Genomic DNA, 26,268 nt, shown 5'->3' on the forward strand with positions numbered 1-26,268 from the left:
CGACCCATTGTTAATGACATGCCAGGATTCAGACAATAGAATCCCAGCCACCTTTATGCACCAGGGTGCCCCCTGACAGGCAAAGGCAGCAATGAGATGTTCCACCAAGACATGGCCATCAGCAAAAAGCTCGGGGAAGAGGGGCCGGGTGCGTCCAGCTTCCTCCCTGGGGGGCTGGACCCTCTCACCTTGGCCTTCTCCTCGGACATCATGTACAGCTCCTGCTCACTCATCCACGCCTCGGCCTCGGCCGCGTCGAAGTAGTACTGCTGGGCCCTCTGCGCCTCCTCCAGCCGCCGGTGCCGCTTCTCCGTCTCCTCGATGAGGAGGCCCCACAGCTGCCGCAGGTCGGCGAGCCTCTGCCGGATGGCCTCGGCGTTCAGGCTGCTGCTGTCGGTGACGATGCTCTGGCTCCTCTCGAAGATGTCGTCGATGCGAGGCTGGTGCCCCTGGATTTCCTTCTGGAGGGTCTGTGGGAGCAGGAACACACACCAAGGTTTGCTAAACAGCAACAGCGTGCTGTTTATGCCAAGCCGTGCGGGCCAAGGGGCACGCGCCAGCCTTCAGACTCTCTCCCACTCTCCGCCTTCTAACGGGAGCAGCATTTGCCAGACTGAGGGAACCCGAGCAGAAATGCTTACCTGATTTTTCTTTATCAACAGCTGCACGGTCTGGAGGTTGTGGCCATGATCCGTGGAAGTGGCCAGAGGCATCCTCTCTCCAACCCACAGCTGGAGAATTGTAAACAAGTGGTCAGGGCCGCGCAAAGAACAAATACTTGACGTGAGCAAGTACGGCAGGGAAGAGCAGGGAAGCGGGTGTGAGAGGAAGTGTGTTCGATCCTCCTGGAAGGCTGTGGAGGAGCCCGCCCTGCTCCGACACGGGGCACGCACTGGCTCCCAAATCTTGCCCCATCCTCAATGCCCAATTTACTGAGTCCTCATGCTTAATTTTAATTTTTCATTTTTTTGCTCTTGCCCTGGCTGGTGTGCTAAATGGTTAGAGCGTTGGTCTGTGCACTGCAGGGTCCCGGGTTTGATTCCCGGTCAGGGTACATATGTGGGTTGCAGGTTCATCCCTGGCCCCAGTTGGGGCATGTGTGGGAGGCAACCAATCGATGTGTCTCTCTCACATCGATGTCTCTCTCTCTCTCTCTCTCTAAAAAGCAATGGACAAAATATCCTCAGGTGAGGATTAAACAAAAAATTACTGTTCTTGGGTCATTAAGATACTCAAGCCTGGTCAGCGTGGCTCAGTGGTTGAGCATCGACCTATGAACCAGACGGTCATGGTTTGATTCCCGGTCAGGGCACATGCCCCGGTTGTGGGCTCGATCCCCAGTGTGGGGTGTACTGGAGGAAGCCAATCAATGATTCTCTCTCATCACTGATGTTTCTATCGCTCTTTCCCTCTACTTTCCTCTCTGAAATCAATTTAAAAAAAAAAAAGACACTCAAGAATATCTTTATAAAACCGGACAGAAAAATGGAGTTGCATTGCATGTGAGCAGGGAAAGAACCCTCAGAATGTACATGACCGGTTGTGGGCTCGATCCCCACTGTGCGGTGTACAGGAGGCAGCCAATCAATGATTCTCTCTCATCACTGATGTTTCTCTTTCCCTTTACCTTCCTCTGAAATCAATAAAAAAAAAAAAAAAGACAGTTGAAAATATCTTTATAAAAACTGGACAGAAAAATGGAGCTGCATTTCATGTGAGCAGGGAAAGAACCCTCAGAATGTACATGACGTCGGCCCTGAAAGCTCGGCTCACCCACGAGGCCGCGGTGAGACCCACCAAGAGGCCGGAGCCCTGGCTCCAGAGAGGCCAGGCCCGGAGGCGGACAGGAGGGTCTACTCACGATCTCGTCCTCCACGTCCCTGTTGAACTGGTGGATCTCCTTGGAGGCCAGCAGGTTGTGCTTCCGCTCGTTCAGGGGCTCCAGCAGCTCCATGAACTTGGTCTGCACGGTGAGGCGCTTGCTGTCCACCTCGTCGGGGCTCTCCCCCTCCTGGCTCAGGGCCTGGGCCTGGCTCTGCAGCTCTTCGATCTCCTTCTTCCGCACCTCCATCTGGTTCTCCAGCATCTGAGGCCAGAAAACAGACCGTCCTATGAAATGTTTGTTTGGGGCACTGGCCAAAAAAGGAAGGTTGAGGAATATAAATGTATACAGCGGAGAGTCTAAAAAAGTGTTTCCTAACATGCGTGAAACTATCCATGGGCATTCCACTCTGTGGGCTGATGTAAAAAAAAAAAAATCCCTTTCTAGGATTTTGAAATTTGGGAGAACATTTAAGTTTATCCAGGAAATGGGAGGAAAATAACAGGGGAAACAAAAGAATTAATTATGGGGCAAATGTCTTGCACCCTGAACCACTCAGATAACTGTCACATATATCTAGATGTTATATAGCAAAGTTTGCAAGCATGAATACCTTCCTTCATGTATTTATAAATTTACATTCAGTTCATGCAGAAATGAATGAAATGAATATTTATTCAGCTGTTAAACGGTGGGACCATCCATCAACTAAAATGATGATGATAAAAAGAGTATTCCCGTGCACAAACACCCAATACTTCTACTGATGTTGTTTCTTTCCAGTTGGTTCTGGAAATGCCCCATATGCTATGGGAGCTAACACTGTGCTGGCTTAAAATCCCTTCACATAGAGCAGTGGTTCTCAACCTATGGATCGAGACCCCTTTGGCGGTCGAACGACCCTTTCACAGGGGTCGCCTAAGACCATCCGGCACATCAGATATTTACATTATGATTCGTAACAGTAGCAACATTACAGTTATGAAGTAGCAACGAAAATAATTTTATGGTTGGGTCACAACATGAGGAACTGTATTTAAAGGGCCAGAAGGTTGGGAACCACTGACATCGAGGGTGGATGGCTGTGGATGAGTGAGGACTATGGCAGTAAAACAGAAACAGTCCACGTAGGCGGTTGCCCTGCCCGCTCACCTGCTGCTTTTTCAGCAGGATGTTGACGCTGGTCAGGTCTTTGCCGTAGTCATCAGACTGAATCTGACTCTCCAGGCCGTGCAGCCACTTGTCCAGATCCGCGCAGCTCTGGGTGAAGAGCTCAGCCTTGTTCGCGTCAAAGAGCCGCTGGGCCTTCGTCTGGGTGGTGGATTCAAGGACTTCCCACATTTTATGTAAACCCGTGAGTTTCTCCTTCACCACGGCTTCTGTCTCGGGCTTTTCTGAAATGAGCTGCATTCCTTCCTAGAAAACACAAACCACCGTGGTGATAAATAAATAGTTGGCTAAAGAACAAGTGTCACAGAGGAAAACGAACCTACGATGATTTAATCAGTGATTTACACACACACACACACACACACACACACACACACACACATCCTCACCCCCCCACCGCCGCCCCCCCCCACACACACAGTCTTTTCCACATGAAGTTACTACTTGATAAAACCGACGATGACCTAGTCTGGGCACCGGCTTTCATGAGAGACGAGCAGGAAATGATTATTGCACATGGCAACTGTTTCAACTGGGGCAACAGGGCATGTCATGCTAATAACCTAAGACTTCATCCCCTCCACACCACCCCTAAAAGACCATTACACATTGTTTTAACTGTTCCGAGTCTGAAACAATATAAAAAGTGTCAAGGAAGAGAAGGGAGGGTGGGGACCTTCACCACATTCACGTTTGGTTATGCTCTTGCAGCACAAAATCTCCCTGGGCTGAAAGAATACATTTCAAATTATTACAGTGATTAGAATACAGTACTCATACAAGAAAAATATGGAAATTTAAAAATATGTAACATCTCTACATTCTGTGCGACTGGACTAATCAGTCTCTGTCCCGGTCCTATACATGGACGACGGCAAGGCCCATCGTGGGCGGCAGATAAGATGCACAGCAGAACCTGCACACCCAGCACCCACGGGAAGGCCCGGGGCCTGTGCACCAGCCGGAGGGTTTCTGCTGGGTGTGAGTCAGGCACTGGATGTGGGGCGACGGACTGTGTAACTTTTGTATGTGGTCAAGTATGACTCAAATGTGCTGGGAAATGTGCTAAATGAAAGGGGCTCATGTCCACCCAGTCCATTTCCTCGCTGCGGAAACGGCAGCTCATCAGACACGTTAACTCACCTTCTCAATTTTGTCAAGCCATTCTTTGTTGGACGCGAGTTCTGCCATAAATGCTTGATGCTTTAACCATTTACTGTGCAGGTTTCTGGCTTCATCGTAAGACATGTCCTGGGCTGTAAGCATCTTTTCGTTGATCCAGAGCGACAGCTAGGAAAAGAGAGAAACGGAACAGGAAGGTTTCAGAGATTGGGATCACAGACAGCAGCCCTTCTCTGCCTGGAAGGAGTCGTGTTATGCTGTAGAGGCACGCTATGCACGTTTCCGTGTCGATAGACAGCCAAGCACTGGCGGTACAGCTGTGACCTGCCATGACAGGCAGCCCCACTGTACGGAGGCGGGGCCTGAGCCACGCTCCACACGCTGCCTCTAACAGTGAGTCCAGCAGCACCAGAGCTCTGAGCCAGCTGTCCAACCGTTCAGCACTCCCACCTTCTTCCCTTCCACATGAACGCCTGGCTACACCACGTTAACTGTCTTTCACTCCACTTGGTAGTTTGTTACTCTTTTAATTCTGTTATTAAAAAACAAAAATCCCTCTTCTCTTGCTCCTCGCTCCCCTTCACAGATGTATTTATGGGAATGCCCAAACGCACACATAACTAGCTCCCCTACGGGCAAGGCAGCGATGATGTCCTCTCAATGATGCCCTTTCCTTCACATGAGTCACCTTCACCCCTTTCACTACAGCCACTACTTCTCTACAGGCCTTGTATTCAGACCAAGACCACTTCACCGGACTGGATTCTGAGGCCAACATGTCGACTTGGCCTTGGACTCTGGAAGCTTCACAGAGCCTGCCAGCTGCTGACAGATCTGAGAAGGGAGCTCTCTGCTGAGGCCCAGACCAGGAGTCAGCCCAGCCCCGGGCCCCAGACACACTTCCCAATTCACCCGCTCCTCACTGCCTGCCTGCCGTTGGCCATGCCAGTGTCCTAACTCCTACCCCACACACCGTGCGAACCCAGGAAGAGCGTCTGTTTGCCCAGGTGGGAGGTACACAAAGGAATACAGCGTCAGCCCGGAAGCAGAAGCAAACGTCTTCAGGGACCGCACCCCTTCTGTGTGACCGCCAGTAGCCCCCTCTCACACCTGTCCCTGCCATAACAGACCTGCTCTGAACGCCTTCACAACCCTCCCTCCGAAGGGTCAGAAATGGCATCTAGAGCCCATAGACACCCTCACAGGCTCAGGATTTCCAAGGCCATTTGCTTGTATTCTGGGCTGCTGCCGGGAAAAGGCTTTCCCATCCATTTGCTTAAATAGGAAGCTTGTTCTTTGGAAACGATGCCAAGGGGAGCAATGGGGGTCATAGGAGGACCCCTGGCTCTGAAGGGGCTAACCGCTGGGCACCATCTCTACCTTTCTCAGGCTGCTCACCCACCACACGGGAGGGAGTGGGGATTGACAGCAAAAGGTAGAGACCTGTGGTATCACTCGTTACTGAGGGGAAAACCAGTAAATCTCAGAGTCCTTTGTAAGCAAGGACCACAGATCTGTTGTTACACAATAATAGAGACACTAAATTTCCTACTTTAAAAGAATTACCTACTGCCAAAACCGGTTTGGCTCAGTGGATAGAGCGTCGGCCTGCGGACTGAAAGGTCCCGGGTTCGATTCCGGTCAAGGGCATGTACCTGGGTTGTGGGCACATCCCCAGTAGGAGATGTGCAGGAGGCAGCTAATCGATGTTTCTCTCTCATCGATATTTCTAACTCTCTATCTCTCTCCCTTCCTCTCTGTAAAAAATCAATAAAATATATTTAAAAAAAAAAAAAAAAGAATTACCTACTTTCCAGTGATCTGAGCAGCTAAAATCTGAACTACTATGGCCCTTCAATCCGAGGGGAAAAGAGGTTAAAAGGAAACCAAACTGTGAAATTTCCCCCCGTATTTTGTGTGTATACACACACAGATATTAAATACAATAGAAGGCATTTATTTATCCAATGGGCCAAGGACATGCACATATTTTTGCTATTCATAACTACCTACCCGAGAGGTTTTTTGTTGTGTTTTTTTTTAAAAAAAGAGCTACATAAAACGCAGAGGCTTATAAACAAATCTGCTCTTTGCTGAACACGCCACCCTACAGATAAAGCCTCATGCGAGGCAGCACAGTGAGGCGGGTCTGTGGAACCTGCTGGTCATCTGTCCCCCTCAGCTCTCTGGGATCAGAGCTACAGCTATTATTTGTGGGCATTTACAAAGGTCATTTGAGAATACATTCATTCTCTGCAGAAAAAGAACACTGTGCAGGCTGGAAAGGGACAGGAAAAAATGCTCTGATCACCACATTAAGCTAAAAGGGAAGCATGGAGCTTGCTATCCCTGTGCCACACCCGCCCAGTTATACTGTCCTCCTTAAAAAACACCTCCATTCTCAGAAACTCTGGCTTAAAATGAGGCTGAAAGACAGAATGATACACATCACCCCTTTGCTTGTGCTTCAAACTCCAAACCTGACCTAAATTCCACCACCACACGACACCCCCCAGCAGGCACTATGGCTGCACTAACGTAGTGAGACTCAAGGGAAGAAAAGACAAACCAGGAGACGTGGCAGAGCGGTCACAAGGAGACCGGCAAGCCCCTGCAGGACACACCAGCCCAGCCGAGCCCTCTCTGCACACGTCCAGCACTGGGGGTAAGGAGCGGGCTCCTCGTAGCCAAGGATGCCAGTTTGAAACAAGTGTCAACAAAGATCCAAAGCCTCACTAAGACTGTTTGCTGTGATTGCACTGGGAGGGACTATCATTTTATGTTTACTTTTTCTACACGTTTCTATTTATGAATCCACCCGTATGTAAATGGGAAAAAGGGGCTGGAAATTTCAACCGGGTTTCTCCCAAGGGTTCTTTTGGTCCTCTCAGCCTCCTGCCCATTTCCGGGCATTCACCTTCTCCAATTCAGCCCAGGTTTCACCAGGGTCAGGTCCATGAATTTTACTCACTAACTTGCCCTTTAAGCAAGAGCCTGGAATCCCATGGATCCCCCATCCTCCCTAAATACGGTCTGAGGTTCAAACGAGTCATTGATGGAGGGAAGCACCAGGGCTGCACAGGGACTTGCCGTCTGTGGAACACACAGCCCAGGCCGCACACATCTCCTGATCCCGTCCACTCCCTCCAACGCGGAACGGCCACTTGCTTTCACTGCAGCACAGAGTGCAACGCCACACGGCCAGCTTCAGACCCCATCACTCTCCTCTGGGCACTGTCCGGGGACATGAACGCCTCTTCAATGAGCCGTCTACTCAAATGGATTATTAATGCTCGAGTCACTTGCAGAGGCACGCACTCCTGTCCTCAGCCTGCCTGGCTCCAGGCAAATTCCCCGGAGACCTAGATTCATCAACGTGGTGCTGAAGGCGGACAGACCCTAAACGGCGTAATTTAGGGACTTTCCTTCTTGAGGTTTAGCTGCTGGAGCACACTGCCAGATTCACAGCAAGACAGCAGTTGAATGGACGTGGAAGACTGCTCTAATACAACTGTTAGCAGAGCCGTGTGTCCTTTCACACACAGCCACACATTCACATGGCAGGTGTTTGTGAGGATCTGAGCCACGTTCTTAGCATCCCACTTGACCCTGCTCCACCCCCCCCCCCGCCCCCCCCCCCCCCAAGGTCCCTACAGCCTCACTTGGATATTCTTTATCCCATTCTTGCCTCTGGGGGAATTTAGTCTAAAAATCTAGGGAGGCCTGGGCCACACCACTGTTCTCTGGCACCCAGAGAAAGATGACGTGGCCCTGAACGCACACACGTGAAGCCAGCTAGAGGCGTCTCTCCAGCCACGCCTGTGGAGAGATCGCTCTTCGCCGGCTAACCATAGTTTCCCGTTTGTTTATGCATGTACTCAGGGAGCACAAAGTAGTAGAAGAGCCACAGATTAACACCACATGTTAAAACTCAGAGTTTGAAGTCAGGCTTATTGCTCTTGGCATATTAGACAGGAATCTAAGGAGGCTGAAAGATGGACATTTTAAGGTCTTAAGCGAATAAGAAACTTGATATGTATCTTTTAAATCTCTGCTTCTTAACTGGGTAGCCAGTTCCAGTTCCTTCCTTCCAGCCCATTGGAAAGACTGGACATTGCTTTAAACAGTTAAAGTATTAATTAGGCTACAGACTATCCTAGGACATCACTGTCTGGTATAAAGTTCTTAGATCAGAGGTCCTCAAACTTTTTAAACAGGGGGCCAGTTCACTGTCCCTCAGACATTCCACACATGCGCACTGCGGCCCAGGACGAGTCGGCTGCTAAGCAGGACAGGCAGCGGCGGCAAAAACACCTGGCGGGCTGGATAAATGTTTTCGGCGGGCCGCATGTGGCCCGCGGGCTGTAGTTTGAGGACCCCTGTCTTAGATGATGGAAACATTCTCCATCTGCGTTGTCCAGTATGGCAGCCACCAACCACAGGTGACTACTGAGCACTCAAAATACTGCTGGAAGATGGAAGAGCTGCACTCTTCATTTTATTTCATTTTAATTAACGTAAAATGAAATGTCCACATGTGGCTAGTGTCTACTGCAATGGACAGCACAGCTCTGGCCTATAATATTCCAGATTATAATAATCTAGTCACTCTAAGTGGTAAGTTGTAGCTGGAGAACTGACATGACCATACTGCCCACCTGGAAATCATGTGATATGAATTTCTGGCCTCCGTTTTATTTCAGCGGCTCTTCTGCCAAATTGCTGGCTGGCTCTTGCTAGAAACCAGGAAGGGAGAGGTGAGAGGGAGACGTACCTCCTGACAATCTTGCAGGAATTTCTGAAGATCCCTGTTGTCCTTCAGTCTCATCAGAAGCTCACTGGCTGCCTCTCGGTTCTTCCTATGTCTGTTATAATGATAATAAGAATATATTTTTTTTAAATTAGAGAATCTGGAAACACAGACTTCACAATTCGATCTCTCCCCTGGGCCTCTCTGTGTGCTGAAAACAGTTTGCTTACAGTTCTCAATTCTGCCAAGGAGACAAGATAAACAAGAGCTCTCAGCATCCTCCAAATGAGTGAGTCATGGTGCAAAAGAGAGCAAAACACCTGTCTAAGCCACATAACAGGCCAAGGACGCACTCAAATGAGCCGTACAAACCTGGTGCCTCCTCATCTAGTGCTGGGGGAGGGACCCTAAGCTCGCAGGTGTGCAAACCCCCATCTTAGGCACCGTGACCGTATCTCCGAGGAACCTGTAACTGGGTGACGGGGCATGAACATGGCTAAGAAAATGTCGATGGGGAGGTCTGAGTTTTTCATTCTGATTCTCAAAGCAATTTCTTGCTTATGTGCCTGGGCAAGGTCTCTCCCCCGACCCCGCCAGTCCCCATGGCAGGGCTGGGAGAGAACACAAACTCTGCTTCTCCACAATGAAAGAGAAGAGCAGCTCGGACAGCACTTGCTGCTGACTGACATTTTTAAAAAAATATATTTTTATTGCCCTAACCGGTTTGGCTCAGTGGATAGAGCGTCCGCCCGCGAACTGAAAGATCCCAGGTTCGATTCTGGTCAAGGGCACATGACCGGGTTGCGGGCTTGATCCCCAGTGGGGGACTTGCAGGAGGCAGCCGATCCATGATTCTCTCTCATAGTGGATGTTTGTATCTCTCTCTCCCTCTTCCTTCCTTTCCGAAACCAATAAAAATATATGTTTTTTAAAAATATGTATATATTTTTATTGATTTCAGAGAGGAAGGGAGAAATAGAAACATCAATGATGAGAAAGAATCATTGATTGGCTGCCTCCTGCATGCCCCCTACTGGGGATCGAACCTGCAACCAGGGCATGTGCCCTGATGGGGAATTGAACCATGACCTCCTGGTTCATAGGTCGATGCTCAACCACTGAGCCACCCCGGCCAAGCTGCTGACTTTTAAAGAGCCCTCCTCAAGGAGGAGCAAGAAAGATCTAGCAATGCCATGTGATAGCAATGCCACGTGATAGCAATGCCACACGCCACATGTGCTGGCAAAACAAGTGGCAGTAGCAGCACTGCAGCCGTATCTGCCTGGGGAACCAAAGGAAAACCCTCTGCTCCTACAGGCGCCAGTGACTGCAGAACGACAGGATAACGTGAATGGAGATAAACCGTCAGGTATGGGCCAGACACATACAATGATTGTGATAGCAATGCCACGTGATAGCAATGCCACACGCCACATGTGCTGGCAAAACAAGTGGCAGTAGCAGCACTGCAGCCGTATCTGCCTGGGGAACCAAAGGAAAACCCTCTGCTCCTACAGGCGCCAGTGACTGCAGAACGACAGGATAACGTGAATGGAGATAAACCGTCAGGTATGGGCCAGACACATACAATGATTCTAAATTTCTTTAGTTGAAAGGGGTTCCACGCTTCAGGAAAACAAACCTTAATATGCTTATATCACTTAGACAAAATGCGAGAATAGAAAAATATTCCTTCTATCATGCTAAATGGAAAGAGCTCATGCATAATTCAACGATATAAAACTCTACGGCACAATTAGAAGGTGAAAACTGAAATGGCATGTGCTAGGGATGAAATTAAAGACAGTAGTCCCCCCTCCCCAATTTTAGACATTCTGTTGTTTCTATAGCAACAATAAATAAAGGCCAATCCCCTTTACTTCTTTGCTATCCTTTGTCAGAGACCAAAAGTTACAAATAACTTTTTTAATGTTGCTGGTGAATTTGGGCTAAAGTCGTCTAAAAATGTGGGAGGGGGAGGAATGCCAAGAAAAGCTCTTCAAGTGCCCCACCCTCTGGTCCCAGTCACTATTTGTGGAAGGTTTTAAGATGATAAAAAGAAAGCAAATTTCTTAGAAGGAAGTGATTTGAGTTGGTTAGTCAAAGCCCTTGAATGAAGGGACGTGTCACTCCCTTCCTCAGCATCTCACAAAAGTACTACAGCTGCAAGAAGAACCTATACTGGCAGTTACAACAGAACATGGGAATACAAACAACTTCAAACACTGTCTGAGAAGATTCACTAAGAGAGAAACACAACCAGACAGAATCCTGAATGCACTTCTGAGATAATCAGATCTCGGGTGTGCCCAGCAGCTGTGTGCCCAGGCAACCTTTCTCTTACCAGTGGGACCACGAAGAAGGAAAAGCTAAACGGTGACTTGGGGCCCCGTGTCCACATGACACAGAGCTATGGGGAGGGCGGGAGGATGGCCTCTGAGTGATGGGCTCAGCAGACTGAACGCAGCGATGCAGGCGGCTGAGATGCTGCTGACTCAGAACACCCTCGAGAGAAGTGCGCGTGGCCTAACTGTTTACTAGTGGCGACCGAAATCATTCATGAAGCGAAACTCAGGAAGGTCTTTCAAAGCTGGGTCGTGGATTTAATTATAGGGAAGGATCGTCTATAAAACTTGGCCGTCGTTTCCCACAGACCTAAGAGCACTCTTTGTTTGGGGGCAAGGTTAAATCTCTGGCTCGATTTCCATCTCTCACCCCATCACAAGACTCAGAGGCTCCCTCATCACATGAGGCAGATGCTGGGTTAAACTCAGGTTCTTGGGAAAAGCACAGAACCCGGTGCCTGGGTCACATGGGCTGGGGACTTCCAGCTTTTTCCCATGTGAGACGGGGCCTGGCTCAGTGGAGCTGGCGCTGGTCCTGGCTCTCCCAGGATTTCCCCGTGGCTGGAATTTCCATCAGAGCCAGGAAGCGGCGGGGCAGGCTGGGACAGCAGGCTCGGTCCCACCGTCACACCAAGCCCCACCCCCATCTGTTAAGAGCCAGTGTCTTTGTTCTAGAACTTTCTCATTTTAACAAACTCGGTGGTAATTGACCAGCTCTCTGGAATGCAAGCACATGATAATGACTGTGCACTCTAGACTAGCTTCATGGGAGCCTCAGAATGTTTCTGGGCAGGGGATCAGAACCCAATGTTCAGATGTGACTCAGCGTGTGCGCCTGCAGCACCTGGAACTCAGACTTTCAGATCTTGAGGCCTCTGGGGACATGAAAGTAGAACTAGAATTCAGTTAACACCAGCCTGGGAGCTGACCAATGGCAAGCTGCCCTCTTCCTTTCTTATGCTTATCGATAGGAGAGGATCCTCTTCCCATTTCTTTCTAAAACCAGAAATCCTAAGGAGGTCCTGGGACCCCAGGAGCCCAAGCTCTCCGTCAAGGACAAAAGGGAGGTTAAGTCACACGGAGGCCTGATGAATGTCCTCTCGAAGCCACCTGTTCCCAACAGAATCGGGGAAGTTGCAAGGCAGTGCCTGAGCGCACGTGTCCCTGAGGGCCAAGCCCGCCGTCAGGCAATCAGCCCTGTGCACCTACCTCGGAGGAGCATGGGGCATGGCGGTCACAAAAATAATGACAGATTTAACATCAGGGAGAAGGGAAATTTTTTTCCCTCTAGGTTTTCTCTTGCCCATTCCCTGCTTCTCACACTCATTTAAGAGGGGTTTGGTTGGAGGAAATTTTTCTTTTTTGCAGCTGTTTTAAAAGCAGTAGACACAAAATTACAATTAACCTGTTATACCCTATTCTATAGTGGCATCCTTAGAACAAACATAGGAAATCAGCGCAGGAGACTGGGAGGAGCTTTATGGGGAGAGTATTCCCTTTCTCCTCCAAACCATAAAAAGTTAATCTGGCCCGGGGGTCCGGTCCCGAGTCCCGAGAGACCCTCTTGGGTACGGTAAGCTGGGGAACACCTCAGCAGAGTCCTCCTGCTCACCGTACTTGGAGGCCAGAGAAGCCTTGAGGAAGGACTTCTCGATGAATCAATCTCACACTAAGTTCTTAAAGGCAGCCCAATCTGGGACCAGAGAAGATCAGTTGAAACAGAGGGTAGTGACTGGCCAGCCTGCACCTCCCCGTTTAGTAATAACAAAGGCAGGGTGAGAATTAGGGGTGAAGGTCAAACAGTCCTTCGAGCAGGGAGAAAAACCTTTTAGAACTGCAAACAAACAACTGTTAGAACTGCAAACAAATAGAATGGGCACCCAATCAACCAATCGTAGAGCCGCCTTGGCAGAAGAGGAAAAGGGCCTTCTCTCTCACCACGGTAAAGATCCCTCGCAGCATTACGCAAGCCCATTTTCTCAGGAAGGCCTGATAAGGCTCCTTTGTGGCTCTGCCAGGTACTGGGACCAGCAAAGCTCCCCACCCTCCCCGCTCCCTCCTGACAGGCTTCGAGGTGTCTGTGTGGACCCAGACGATGTGGGTGTGGCCGGGGAAGGTCTCGGGTCGCATCAGGTGGAAGGGCGTGGCTTATACCCGATGGCCACTCAGCATCACTGCTCTCAGGAGTCTCTGGGTAAGGATTCATCTGGTGTCCCAGGCTTTCCTTTCTTTTGTGGACACTTGTGCATATCTTACAACGAGAATCACAATTTCAGGCAGCCATTTGCTGCTCGCTGCTTTTCTGTGATAGGCAGATCAAATTCTGCTAGGTGCCCATACCCCACCCACTGGGAAATTTATACCTACAGTCCCCAGGACTTCTGGCCAGTGACTAAGGTGCCTGAGAGCCCCAGGGTGCAAGGCCCCCTCTGAGGGCCCCCGAACACTGTACCTGTCATCAATAGAGTCCACCTTCTCCTGGATGCGGTCCGAGTTGATGTTCCCGTCGCTCACCAGCCTCCGGCCAGTCTCCACAACAGCATTGATCTTCTCCTCGTTGGCGTCCATGGTGGTCATGAAGTCCTCTTGCTTCTTAATAGCGGCTTCAGCTCCTTCCAAGGTGGTGGGCATTTCGGTATGGGCCAAAACGTATTCCTATTTACAAAGAGAAAGAAAACAGTCACAGGAGAGCGAGACGTCATGAACCGCGACTCACTTTCAGCATTAACGGAGACACTCCTTCCTGGGTCCTACATTTCGCTGCACCACACCTCCCCGTATCTGCTTCCTTCCTCACTACACGGGGAAATAATCCAAAGAACCTGACAAAACAAAAGTGGTAAGGGAGGGGGGAAAGCTTGACGGGAAGAGGGACTTGCGAAAGAGCTCCAACGAGAGTGGTGACGTCCCCCAAAGAACCAATTAACCCATGTCTGCCATATACATCTCACTCATCTCTGGGCCACACCTAATGAGGGACTCCGTAAGGGACTACATTTCCCTAAGTGGCTAAATGCTCTGAATTTTTCCACAGAGGGAGGGAGGAAAGTAGGCAAAGCTTTGTGCATCAGCCACAGGGTTCCTCTCACGTAGCCACGAGGGCAACAGTGACACACCTTCCAAACCCTGACTTCTACAACAGAGCAACAGCCCTGATGGTGCTGACCACCCTCAGCTGCTTTTCCTTCTCCAATCTCTGACGTGTGTCATCGGGCGAAGTCCCTGTCTCATCTAGAACAAGGAAGATAGCCGTTCATTCAAAAAAAAAAAAGGGGCCAACTGAACAACTGAATGTGATACTATGAGGACATACTGTGAACATAGGGGTCGTTGTTGGCAGCCGAAACCACCGCACTGCGCGCAGGACAGCTCCGCGGGGCTCTCCGTGCCTGTCCTCCACACGGTGCCGGGCTCGCTGCCTTAGGAGTCGGGGAAATGTCTCTACACCATCCTCCTCATTTCATACAGGGGTGGGTGTTTAAACCAACAGCTCCGGCCAGGATGTTTCTACAGGCGGCCAGGCCTGGGCCGGGAGGAAGGAAGCGAGGGAACGAGGCGCGTTACCTGGTTGTTGAGAAAGGCTTCGGCCTGCTTGGTGTCCCTGAGGAACTGCTGGTAGGCGTGGGACTGCGAGAGGAGATTCTGCCGGTTCTCCCACATCTTGTGGAGCTCGTTCCACCCGGTGTCCAAGGCCTGCAGCCGCTGCCGCAGAAACATGTACTGGGCGTCGGTCTGCCCCTGGGTGACCATCTCGCCCATGTCCCTCATCTTCTGGTAGTCCTCCTCGTAGTTGTCGATCTCGTTCTTGATGTTCTCGTGCTGCGTGAGCAGCTTCTCCGCCTCCGTCAGGGTGTTGGGCATGTCTTCCGAGGCGATGGCCGTCTGGGTCCTGGAGAGCCAGGACTGGAAGTCGTCCAGGTCCCGCAGGAACTGCTGCAGCTTGCTGGCCTCGCCCAGGGAGGCCTCGCGGTTCTTCAGGGTGGTCTTCATCTCCTCCCACACGTCGCTGATCTCGGCCAGCCGGGACAGGATGGCCTGCGCCTGGTCGGGGTGCTCCGACTCCAGCTTCTCCGCCTCCTTCTGCAGGTCGCTCAGCTTCGCCTCGATGGCCACCAGGTCCCGCTCCATGCCGGTCAGCTTGCGCTGCAGGGCCATGACGCCGGCCAGGTCGTTGCCCAGGTCCTGGGTGGACTCGATCACCTTGGTCTTTTCCCGGATCCAGGACTTGGTCTCGTTGCACTCAAGGTGGTAGTTCTGGATGCTCAGGGCGGAGAGGAGGGCGTCCTTCTTCCTGTCGACCAGCTCTCTGAACTGACTCCACCTGTGGGCGCGGGCGGCAGAGGGAGCGCGTGAGGACCACGCTGGCAGCGCGTGGCTGAATGGCATTAGCAGGGATGGTCACAGCTGCCCTTCCCCTCCACCTCCGCTCTGACTACATGCTTTTGGGGAAATCATCTCACTCAGCAGATGGACATCAAATGTTATCCAAGCAGCTCAGAGATGCAACAGAAGCTGGAAAAAGCCTGGCAGGACGAGGGGCTCGTGATAGAGCTCCAGCATGAGCCGCGACAACATGCCTGTCCCCCAAAGAGCCAATTAACCCATGTCTGCCCTACACATCTCACTCATCTCTGAGCCACACCCAACCAACGTTTTCCAAACCCAACACCTGACAGTAACCTTCAGACCTGAGCCATCCACCACCACAACCTATTCAAACGTGTTTACTCAACAGAAAGATTAGACCGACACAAAGGTCTACCTTGATGATCGGGACTTTCGTTGGACAATTATGTCTCCAACATGACTAAATCTTGTTCCAGAAATTGTTTTATTAAGAGGGCAGCACAGGAGCCTCCTTGATGCCTCACCAAGGCCCTAACTTCTGATGTGGGGAGGGGCAGGCACCAGGGTGCTCCGAATGACATCACCCAAAACACACGTCTTGCAAAATGAGGGTATGTCGCAAGGCAGGTGCCAATGCGGTGACATCAGCACCACAATGCCACTGACCCCAACACGGGAAATTCCTGACAGCAAGGTTCAGCCAGGGACCTCAGCCTCCCTGCCCCGCACACCTGCGCCCCGCACCGCTGGCCTCACGCTCACCTGGTGTTCAGTTTGTCCTGCTGGGCTTTGATCTTCTTCTCATTCGGGTGGCCGCTGTGCATCAGCTGCCGTGCAATCTGGTTGACCACTGCGACCCGGGAAGCCTGGTTGTTCATTTCCGGCTCCAGGCTCTCAAATCTGAAAGGCAATTCAAGAGGGTAGTCACTCCTTCGGTGACGACTGGTAGCGCGAGGCAGGCTGGCGCCCCGGCGCCCCACCCCTCACCTGTGCTGGATGACCTCCAGGTCCTCCAGCTTCTCTGGGATCTGCATGTTGTTGAGCCACTGCTCCTTCTCGTCGATCCAGAGCTCACAGGCGTCGGCCTCACTGAACATCTTGTACAGGGCCAGGGTGTCCTGCAGCGCCTGCTTCCTCAGCCGCGTCAGCTCAGCCACCTCCTTGTAGCGCTCCTCGATGCCGGACAGCCGGCCCCTGACCTCCGGGGACTCGGCGTGCTCCTGCGGGAGGGCGCCGGCCTGCTCGTGCAGCGTGTCGATGGTGGGCCTGTAGTTGGCGATCTCCTCCGCCACGTCCTTGTGCTTGCGGACCAGAGACTGGGTGGAGTACTCGTCATGGCCCACGTCGTTGCTGGAGACGATCTTGAGGATGTCCAGCATCCACGCGTCGATGTCGTCGGCGTCCGCCTGGAACTGGTGCAGCAGCGAGGCCTCCTCCAGACGCTTCTTCCGGATGGCCGAGAGCTGCTCCAGGTGGGCCCACTGCTCCCGGATGTAGATGATCCTCTCCCGGATCTTCTCGGACCCGAAGTGCTCCTCCGCAATCATGTCTTCCCCTTCCTTGATGGCCTGCTCAAAGTGGCCGCTGCGGCCGCTCATCTCGTCCTCGAAGGCCCGGTGCTTGCTGAGCAGGCGCATGACGCTGGTCAGGTCCTTCCCGTAGTCGTCGGAGGACAGGATCTTCTCCTTCTCCCGTATCCAGCCTTCCTCCTCTGCCATCTCCCAGAAGAACTTCCAGAGGCGACGGGACTCTTCAAGGCGGGCCCGGCGCTCAGCTGCCAGCTGGCAAAGCTCTTGGTAACAGAACTCCATGTGGGCCACTCTGTCTCGGATCACCTGGGGGTCGCAGGGCTTGTAGCCTGTTGAACGCCAAGGAAGGAATTAGGGTGCAACGGAGTTTAGCACAGGTTCCTGCTGGTGTGCAGGCAATAAGCTACACCCCATGTCCTTGCTACTAGATTAGCAGGGCTAATGCTATGAGGCAACAGAGCGCCTTCTAAGGTCTTGACTGGAACCGGAGAGAGGGGCAATGGTACGTTAAGAGCATGCGTACCAGGTCGCTGGTACACAGCCATATCAAGTGTGATCTGGCAAAGTCTCGCTGCCAAGCATCAAGCCATTCAAAACCAAGAGCACATATTTAAGGAAAAGACATGCCCATCTGAGAAAAGCAAGACAGAGTTAAAGGGCTCAGAAGGCCACCCCATGGACTCTCATGTATCCACTACCGTCCAAGCATGTCAAACCCATGGCCTGTGGCCCGCCGTAACTTCCAAAGCCCCGCTGCCACACAGAACTTATCTGCTTCTCTAAAGGTGGGTCAGGGTGACTAGCAGGTAACGTGTGGAATGGCCCATCCTCACCTTCCCCATCCGTTGCAAACTTCTGGGCGGAGGCATTGACCCCTCTCACCCGCTCTGCCTGGATGCCGATGTCGGCTTCCACCAGGGCGTGCTTCTGTAACAGGTCTTCCACGCCGAGCAAGTGTTTGCCATAGTCTTGAGATAATAATAGCACCTGCGCGCAAGAGGTAACAGACAGGACACCAGTGAATACAACCTTGACTTCAGCATCTTGCAATCTTCAAGCAAGCTGAGAGCCAGCAGCCACGCCGCACCCACCCCGCGGCCAGCCGTCCGTCCGTCCCATGTCCTTAGGGGAAGAAGATGATGAGCAAACTAGAGCACTCTTCCCCCCATGGGTAGCGTGGCCCTTCTCTGGCTTTGCAGAGTGGGCAGTTAGACAAGGGGCACAGCGCATGCTGGGGCTTAGTGGGCGGGTCCCAGAGAAGAGAGGCCTCACGGGATCAGCTCTGGCCTCCTTGCCGTCGAGTTTTACCTTCATTTCGTCCATCCAGTCCATAATGTAGAGCATTTCCTGGAATATCTTCTGCAGCCCCAGGTTCATCTCGAGACGCTGCCTTCGGGCCCGGAGCAGTTCCAGGAGGTATTCCCAGAGCCGGATGACATTGTCTTTCCTCGCTGTGATGCGCTTGATGTCATGGTAGTTCTCCGCCTCGAGCTCCCGGGCCACGGCCACCACGGCCTGCACACGCTCCTCGTATGCGGCAATGTCTGTCTCAATGGCCTCATGCTTTTTCGTGGCGGCCTCAACTGCAGGAAGGTCAAATCCAAAGTTGTCCTACAGAGAAACGGAATGAAAAAGCCATCTGATTGGAACAAAGAAACAGAATAGAGGTGGAATCCTGAGTGCACGCTGGTCTTTGGTGGTCTTAAAGGTAAACACCACCCTCTGAGGTTCCCCCCACAACCCTGGGGCTGGTCTCTGCCTTCCCTAGGACCCTTAAAACTCCACGCTTGCTCTCAGATGCTCCCTCCCCAAAGCAAATCAGCAACTTCTCAATGACAAAGGGGTCCAAATGCTAGCACCTGGCTTAACATGCCTGGAGCAGGTGATCCCTTACGTGGAGCCAAGCAGAAAAGAATGGCATTTGTATTATGTCATGACCCATCTGACTGCTTTGAAGGACTAGTTGGTCAAAGACTGAGGAAAAGAGGGAATTTTTTTTAATTACATAAATGTGACCAGTTCACACACACTCACTGGCTCTAAACAAACTGCTTGAGCTGCTTCCAGATCCGTAAAAAGTTGGATAAACAGAAGAGACAGTGTATTAGAAAGTATAAACATCCCCTTCACAGGAAGTGGGCAGAGACCTGCCAGCTCCTTCAGATACGGGTGCTGACAAGCCGTCCAGCGGCCCTGGGGACAGCCTACGTTTCTAGATGAGCCCCGGGCAGTTTCTCGAAAAATTCGGGAGCAGAACCTGAGACACCAGGCGCTGGTTTTCGCTCAGCCAGGTCTCCCTCATAGCTGCCTTGCGGTCGAATCTGCGGGCGAGCTGTTCCAGTTTCTCCTGGCGGATGAGCTCGTTCCGCAGGGCCAGTTCTCTCTCGTGTTCCGCCTTTTCCAGTCGTTCCCAGGCCTACGGAAGCGAAAAAGAACGGTTTCCTGCCATGTCCAAGGCACTTTCCTTGGCTCCGGTCAACAGCTAGCATTTCTCCCAGAGACCCAAGGACGCAGAAGGGAAGTCCCGTTCCCATCCTCATTTCTCTGGAGCCTTGAGAAAAAAGCAGCTTCCTCTCAGTGTAGCCTCACGGGAACACTCTCCCTTATCTAAATCTACGGTCCTGTGTTGTTCTTGGAAAACAAGACACTGTAGATATGGAGCAAGTCAACTGAATAATAAATCTTACTTTAACTGAGAGGAAGCAAAGTACTTATTTTCAACAGCTCTGATCTTATAAAAAAGATAAATGACTTTTCTCTGAAAGAAATCTTATTGTGACTCTCATTCGCCCCGTCCCAGAGCCACTGTTTTTTTATTCATACGTCTGTGTATTTTCCCCCAAAATCCTTACTGACTGACTGTACACATCACATTCATTTCTATGAGATACATCTTACTTCATGACATTTAAAAAAATTCCAACTAAAAGACTCTAAATGGGTACAACTGACCAAAGTTCTAGATTTTTCAAACTTGTACTTGGAAATATGCCCCCTGTGAAATTCTCTAATTGCAGACACAACAGGCATGAGAATGGAAGTCGTTTAATGGCTTCTCTGATAGAGGAGCCAGCCCCAACCTCTGGGGATTCCAGATACATGACATAAGGTTTTGTGTTCTCCCTTCCCCAACTTAAAGATGTTTGAGTCAACTGCCTCTGACAGATGAGTAACAAGGTAAACAGGCAGAACCCAAGCCGGTTTGATAAAATCTAACATTCTCCCCAAACCTCCAAGAGGTCCGCCCAGCGCAGGTATCCCCTGAGCCTCTGCAATTCCCGAGCAACACCCGCCCCTTAATTCCACAGGCAGGGATGGACCCTTTCAGTCGATCAGGACCGAGCAACAGAACCCAGCAACAGAACCAGGGCTCTACAGGACGGGCCCGCGCAGGACCAGAGGGAGGGGTTTACCTTGTTAATGTCAGAGATGAGCTTCCCCTCCCGGGGCATGTAGACCTTCTGATTGTTGGCCCGCATCTTGCTCTGAATCGTGAAAAGCAGCACTTCCAAGTTCCCCTTCTCCGTAAATCTAAGCACAGAAAAAACAACCGTAAACATTATTTATTATAGTTTGTTCAATTCGAGGGGAAATATTAATTTGCTTCTGGCAAAGGAACAATTTCACACAGCCACACAATTTAAAAAGCCATTTATCTCTGGTCTGATTTATGCGAAATGCATGTTAGAGAAACCAGAGTGGGTTAGTTTTAGGATATTACGGACCTCAAAGTGTGCCCAGCTGTGGAAATTTTTTGTGAGATTGGTTGTTTGTTGTACTTGAGATTTATATTTAGGAGCACCCAATAGCATTCTTTAATTAATCACCTCATTCAAGGTTTAGACCAAGCATGTCAAACGTGTGGCCCGCTGGCAGAGAGTTTGACATGCTTGGTTTAGACCAGCAGTCGCCAACCAGTGGTCCATGAGGTCCAAAAGGTTGCCGACCGCTGATTTAGACCATAAATCCTGGGCGACAGACTTACTTCATTCAGAGTGCATAGCTGAATGCATTCAGCAAGAATTAGTTCATCTGACTACCAATAAATGGGTTTCAGAGACCTCAGCAAGGAATCCACAACTGAGTGGTTTCAGAAAAAGGAGGAAAAACTTTCGAACTACAAGAGATAAGGTGCCCAATCCTTATTTCTTAAAAGATGTGGAAAATCAAACTTTTGGGGACAGTAAAACTATTTATTGTCTGTCTCTCTCCAACACAACGTGAATATTTACACATTTTGCTACGGATCTATTAGTGGGCCTGATTACGGGTTACTTCCTCGCACCCAACTGGAATCATGATACACCACATCCACACAACTGCTACTTCTCTGAAATCCCAAAAATACGGAATTCTGAAATACGTCAGGCACCAGAGTTTTGGATAAGGAATTAGAGACCTGCACAATTTCTTCAGAGTCTCATCTATCAGTGGCACAATCTACTGGAAAGGGCTCACAGAGCGACACAGATCAGATGAAAAGGAGTAGCATTCACTAAGGGGAGAGGCGTTCACTAAGAGACGAGATGGTGCCAGTCAGAAAGCAGGGGTCTGTGACGGCAGTGACCTCCCCCCACCCCCCCCCCCCCGGCATCCCCATCTGCATCGTACTTGGGTGGCTTCTCCACAGTGCGGTACGTGTTGAATGCCTGGAGCTGTTGTTGAACCCCAACCAAAGAATTGGCAAATTTGCGATTGTTCAAAATAATGATGGTTTGTTCAATCCACTCCAGAAGGTCGGAGGCAAGTGATTCATACTTTTCAATCATTTTTTCTGTTTCAATAGCATTGTCAAGCACCTGTACGGAGGAGTTAGAAAAATGGAAGACGGCGTTATCACGACGGGAGGAAAACGTGACCGCACCCTCTATGAGCACAGGCGCGCTCGGTCAGGGTTCTAGGCCACTCCGCACGAGCCTGGAAACCGGAGGAACCGTTTGTTAACAGGCACTCAGACTGTGGCCATTATTCGTGAGCAATGACATCTTAACTCAACTGGAATTGGCTCTGGAACCTCCCAGCCCCCAGGCACAGGGGTTAAGAGTCCCAATGACTCCTGCTGCCTAAGCTCCCAAATCTCCAGAGAAGCACAAAGGGCTCTATTGTGCGTGGTCCTGTCCCATGAACGCCCATGAACTTTCCATTCCTACTGCACTGAGAAGACAAACAAGGTCATCTGGTCTGAGGTGTTTTGAAATACATGGCAGGCAAACGAGAAATAAAAAGTATAATACTGGGGCCTTTTCAACTGTGGGAAGGAGGACTTCAGGCCCATGACATTAGGCGGCCCAAGCAGATTTTCAATACCCAATTTTCTGGTAAGGTTAGGGGGAGGTATGTTTCTGGGTCTGAGACGGCCCCTCACATCCTTTCCTAAGCCACCACTCCTCCCTCCGTGGGATGCTGCCTACTCGCCTGCCATTTGGACAGCCCGCCCCAAGCTGCTCCTGGCTAAGTTTATGAGTTCATGGCGGGGCAAGGAGCTCAGTGGCGGGCAGTGCATTAAGACGTGAACCTTAATTAGGTCTCACAACATATAAAATTGGTGTGAGCTCACCTTTCCAATTCGTTTTCCTTCAACAGCCAAGGCCTTCATCTTAGAGAAGTAGTGGTAATAGGTCACCACGTAAGTGATGATGGACTTCTCATCAGGGTGGTCCACACTGATATCTGTAACCGAGGGGAGATTCCCTTCAGTGCTGTGTTCATGGGGCTGCCACTCAAGCAGCAAGAACACCCCGGAACAACTGGTCAACACTGAACAGGCCAGTGTCTGCGCTTTCCGTACCTGCGAGTTATGCCTTCCATCCATTGACTATCTGTCAGGTTTCCACTATTGCCAGGCACTATTCTAAACGTTTCTAAATCTACAGACTAATTCTTCGCAGGCACTGTATATCTACACCAAACTGGACTCTTCACCACACACCCCAGAATTCCCATTGTCCTTTCCTTTACTCTCAACTTCCCTTTGCCCGAAATGGCCTTCCACACTCCATCACCTTCTTCCTAGCCTTTCATGATCCAACTGAAAAGTTGCCATTCCACCACAGCTAATTCTAATCCCTACAGCCTAACTCAACTGTCTCTCTCTTTTCCCCTAAGGACTTCGTTTTATGGTCACACATATACTTTCCGCCAGGCACTATAATTATTTATGCACGTTTTATGTGTCTTGTAAGACTGAGTCCCTGAGGATAGGAACTCTCTTGGTAAGCCCTTGCTAGTCATTCCACCTCCAGAATTTCTAGTGTGTTGCTTTGCACAAAGTGGTTGATCAACAAATATTGAGAGAGGGCCCTAGCCGGTTTGGCTCAGTGGATAGAGCGTCGGCCTGCAAACTGAAGGGTCCCCGGTTCGATTCCGGTCCAGGGCACATGCCCGGGTTGCAGGCTCGATCCCCAGTAGGGGGCGTGCAGGAGGCAGCCAATCAATGATTCTCTCTCATCATTGATGTTTCTATCTCTCCCTCACCCTTCCTCTCTGAAGTCAATAAAAATGTATTTTAAAAAATTGAGAGAGGGAACAAAGGAGTGAAGATGGCAACGAGTGAACAAGTCTTCACCGTTTGGCTTTATTGAGTGAAGTACTCAACTCGGTTAGATCCAGAGAAGAACACATAGGATGACTCTTAATTGATCAGGCTCTTTTTCAATGTACTTTCACACATGCGCCCTCACTTCTACCCACTGGCAGCCCTGTGTGAGACAGGGTTGTTTCTCTCACACAAGGATGAGAACACTAGGATCCAGAGCTCGGCTGAAAACTCCCTGCCTAGTGTCACCGAGGCAGCCAATGACCACACCTACTGTTCCCCCGACCAGGACCCCCTATGACCAACTCCTGCGTCTGCTCAGTCCCATCAGAGTGTGCTCCAGAGAGCAAATTGGAGGAAAAGAAGAGAAAAATGTCAGTCTTGTATGCAATTCAATAAACACAAAATGTTGACATAACCGGGAAGGAGTGAGCAGACAGAACCTTTCTTTAAACTTACCTACATTTTAACTAATGGCTCTCTGGGTTTACTAATAATAGTAAGGGCAACTAATAATCAAGGTCACACCCACAGGATCAGTGACATCACATCAGCTGCCATTTCTAGTCCCTTGTTTTGTAATCCGGGGGATCATACTCCCTTTTCATACTGGGTAGTGATTAGAAAGATTAACTAATGAGCAAGTTATTAAAAAAGATTTTGTTATAGTGGTTGCAAAAATAAAGGGTTCTTCATCAAAGAGCTAGAGCTAAGGAAGAATGGCTTCCCACAGTAAGGCAGGGGTTAAGTATGAAGATTTATCACGGCCCAAGGAATGTTAGTTTTCTGTTTATATTGAGAAATCATTTAATGGGTTAGCACGAAGATAATTTTATCTCAGCTTCCTGTAGTGAACATATCAGTGAATCTGATGCACTGGAAAACAAGCAAGAAGCCAGCTTGGCAGCCTCATGACCTCAATCTGCCCTTGGGGAGTTAAACTTCCTGTTCTATATTTATAGGAACTTTAAACTTTCACTCACATACAGTTTCCTCTCTCTAATACTTGCTCACAGTGAGGAGGATCTAAAAAGCTTCAGCACTAAAAAAACAACAACCTCATGTTTCTCAAAACTGAAAAAAGTGCCTATGATAACTCATGCTAAAAAGCAGCCTAGAATTAGGATTTTGTTCAGCAAGGGAACTACAAGCTGGGGAAGTGCCCCCACACAGGTGAACTCCCCGTCCCCTGCTGGCTGTCTCTGGGGCTTGCTGTGGGGACTCACAGAGTAGAATGATCAAGTCCACGCAGAGAACGTGATTCCGTGCCTCCCAGCAGCCAGCCGAAAGGGGCTGGTAGTGTTACGCCCTCTTCCACCCACAGGCTCCCCTTTCCTGGTGCACCTTCCTCATTTACACGCTTGCTCATCAGTCAACACTGCACAGTCTCCTAACAAGGGCCCTGCCCTCAGTCTCCACGCACTCCATCCCATGCTGCCTGCTGCCCTGGGGTGAAAGCCAGCTACCAGCCATTCCCTGGGGCTTATGGCAGGTGCTCTTCCTTGAGCACAGCTGCTGACCACTGCCTGCTGAATACCTTCTAAAAAGTCTGACCTGTTGGACCCCACCCACCTTTGCACTGGTATTTCCTACTGTCACTCTAAACACCATTCCCAGTGAACTGCTGGTCCCCAAAGCACGCCTTCCTCACCCCTTGCTCACACAAGTACCTCTGCCTGGCATGCCCTCTCCTTCAGAATATGTTTAAATACCCATTTTTCAAGGCCTTTTCAAATGTAATCCTTTGCACACATCCTCGAATAATTCTCCCAGCAAAATTAAGCTCCTCTCCCTTGGATAATTTCCAAAGCACACTGTACAAATAAAACAGATACAAGGCAGACCTCGTATTAACCCCTCAGTGCTAGAGACGCGGAAGGTCCCACCTGTTATCCCGAGTCCTTACCTTCAGGATCCAGCAGTTTGGTGAGGCCAAGGTGCTGCTCGGCCAGGTTAAATGCATTCTGCAGATTGTAGTGTGCATTGGATTTCTTTAGCTTGTCAAAATCTATCAGGTCAGGCCTATGTGGAACGACAACGGAACACGACAAAAACCACGGCTTGAAAACACATCCTGTGGCCAGTTAGACATGATTATTACTCCCAAAGTGTTCAAGTCACCTCTCAGAGGAATAAAACTCTAGGATATTATTCAACCATCAATAAATGAAACCTGATTTTTTAAATAAAGTCTCCAAAGTTCATTAGGAGAACTGAGGACAACGAGAGAACTCGTCTATTTGGTTTAGGAGACTTTACATATTCTCTCACATTTTCCTCACATGGAATGCAGGAATTTCCACTGTAGTGCAACATCGAAGGCAATGGATATGAGGATCAAACGTCACCCAGATCTGCTATAGAAGAAGGTAAACATCCCACCCCCGAATTGTTTACCGGTGTTTGTGTATCAGTGCATTGAAGGCCATGCCGTCCCTCCAGCTGGTGGTGAAATTGTGAATGTTGACATTGGGGTACCTGGCAAAGACAAAGCACAAGACAAAAACAACAGTATTACCATATATAGGTTTTCCTCCCTGAAAAACTTCCCCATGTTTGAAATCTACCCCTAATCAATCAGCCATTCTACACCATCTTGATTATTAATAACTCCGTATCTGTGGTTGATTGAAGGTTCATCTCTAACT

General features: G+C 50.2%; 1 protein-coding gene across 4 annotated transcripts in view; it reads right to left on the bottom strand.

Annotated features, from left to right (window-relative positions):
* Positions 1–26,268, bottom strand: part of SPTBN1 (spectrin, beta, non-erythrocytic 1) — a 163,185-nt gene that overhangs the window by 22,141 nt on the left and 114,776 nt on the right. For all 4 annotated transcript variants that reach the window (XM_005884613.2, XM_005884612.2, XM_005884614.2 and 1 more), the window contains 18 exons: positions 26,018–26,098; positions 25,527–25,642; positions 22,643–22,755; positions 21,697–21,884; positions 20,499–20,616; positions 19,343–19,501; positions 18,394–18,696; positions 17,919–18,072; positions 16,544–17,414; positions 16,319–16,456; positions 14,774–15,530; positions 13,662–13,864; positions 8,889–8,979; positions 4,136–4,282; positions 2,975–3,238; positions 1,862–2,086; positions 642–731; positions 189–470 (listed from right to left, as the gene is read on the bottom strand). In XM_005884613.2, the coding sequence (XP_005884675.1) occupies positions 189–470; positions 642–731; positions 1,862–2,086; positions 2,975–3,238; positions 4,136–4,282; positions 8,889–8,979; positions 13,662–13,864; positions 14,774–15,530; positions 16,319–16,456; positions 16,544–17,414; positions 17,919–18,072; positions 18,394–18,696; positions 19,343–19,501; positions 20,499–20,616; positions 21,697–21,884; positions 22,643–22,755; positions 25,527–25,642; positions 26,018–26,098 (4,300 nt within the window). The remainder of the gene's footprint in view (positions 1–188; positions 471–641; positions 732–1,861; positions 2,087–2,974; positions 3,239–4,135; positions 4,283–8,888; positions 8,980–13,661; positions 13,865–14,773; positions 15,531–16,318; positions 16,457–16,543; positions 17,415–17,918; positions 18,073–18,393; positions 18,697–19,342; positions 19,502–20,498; positions 20,617–21,696; positions 21,885–22,642; positions 22,756–25,526; positions 25,643–26,017; positions 26,099–26,268) is intronic.

The sequence above is a fragment of the Myotis brandtii genome, unplaced genomic scaffold (genome assembly GCF_000412655.1).
Source record: "Myotis brandtii unplaced genomic scaffold, ASM41265v1 scaffold84, whole genome shotgun sequence".
NCBI lineage: Eukaryota > Metazoa > Chordata > Mammalia > Chiroptera > Vespertilionidae > Myotis > Myotis brandtii.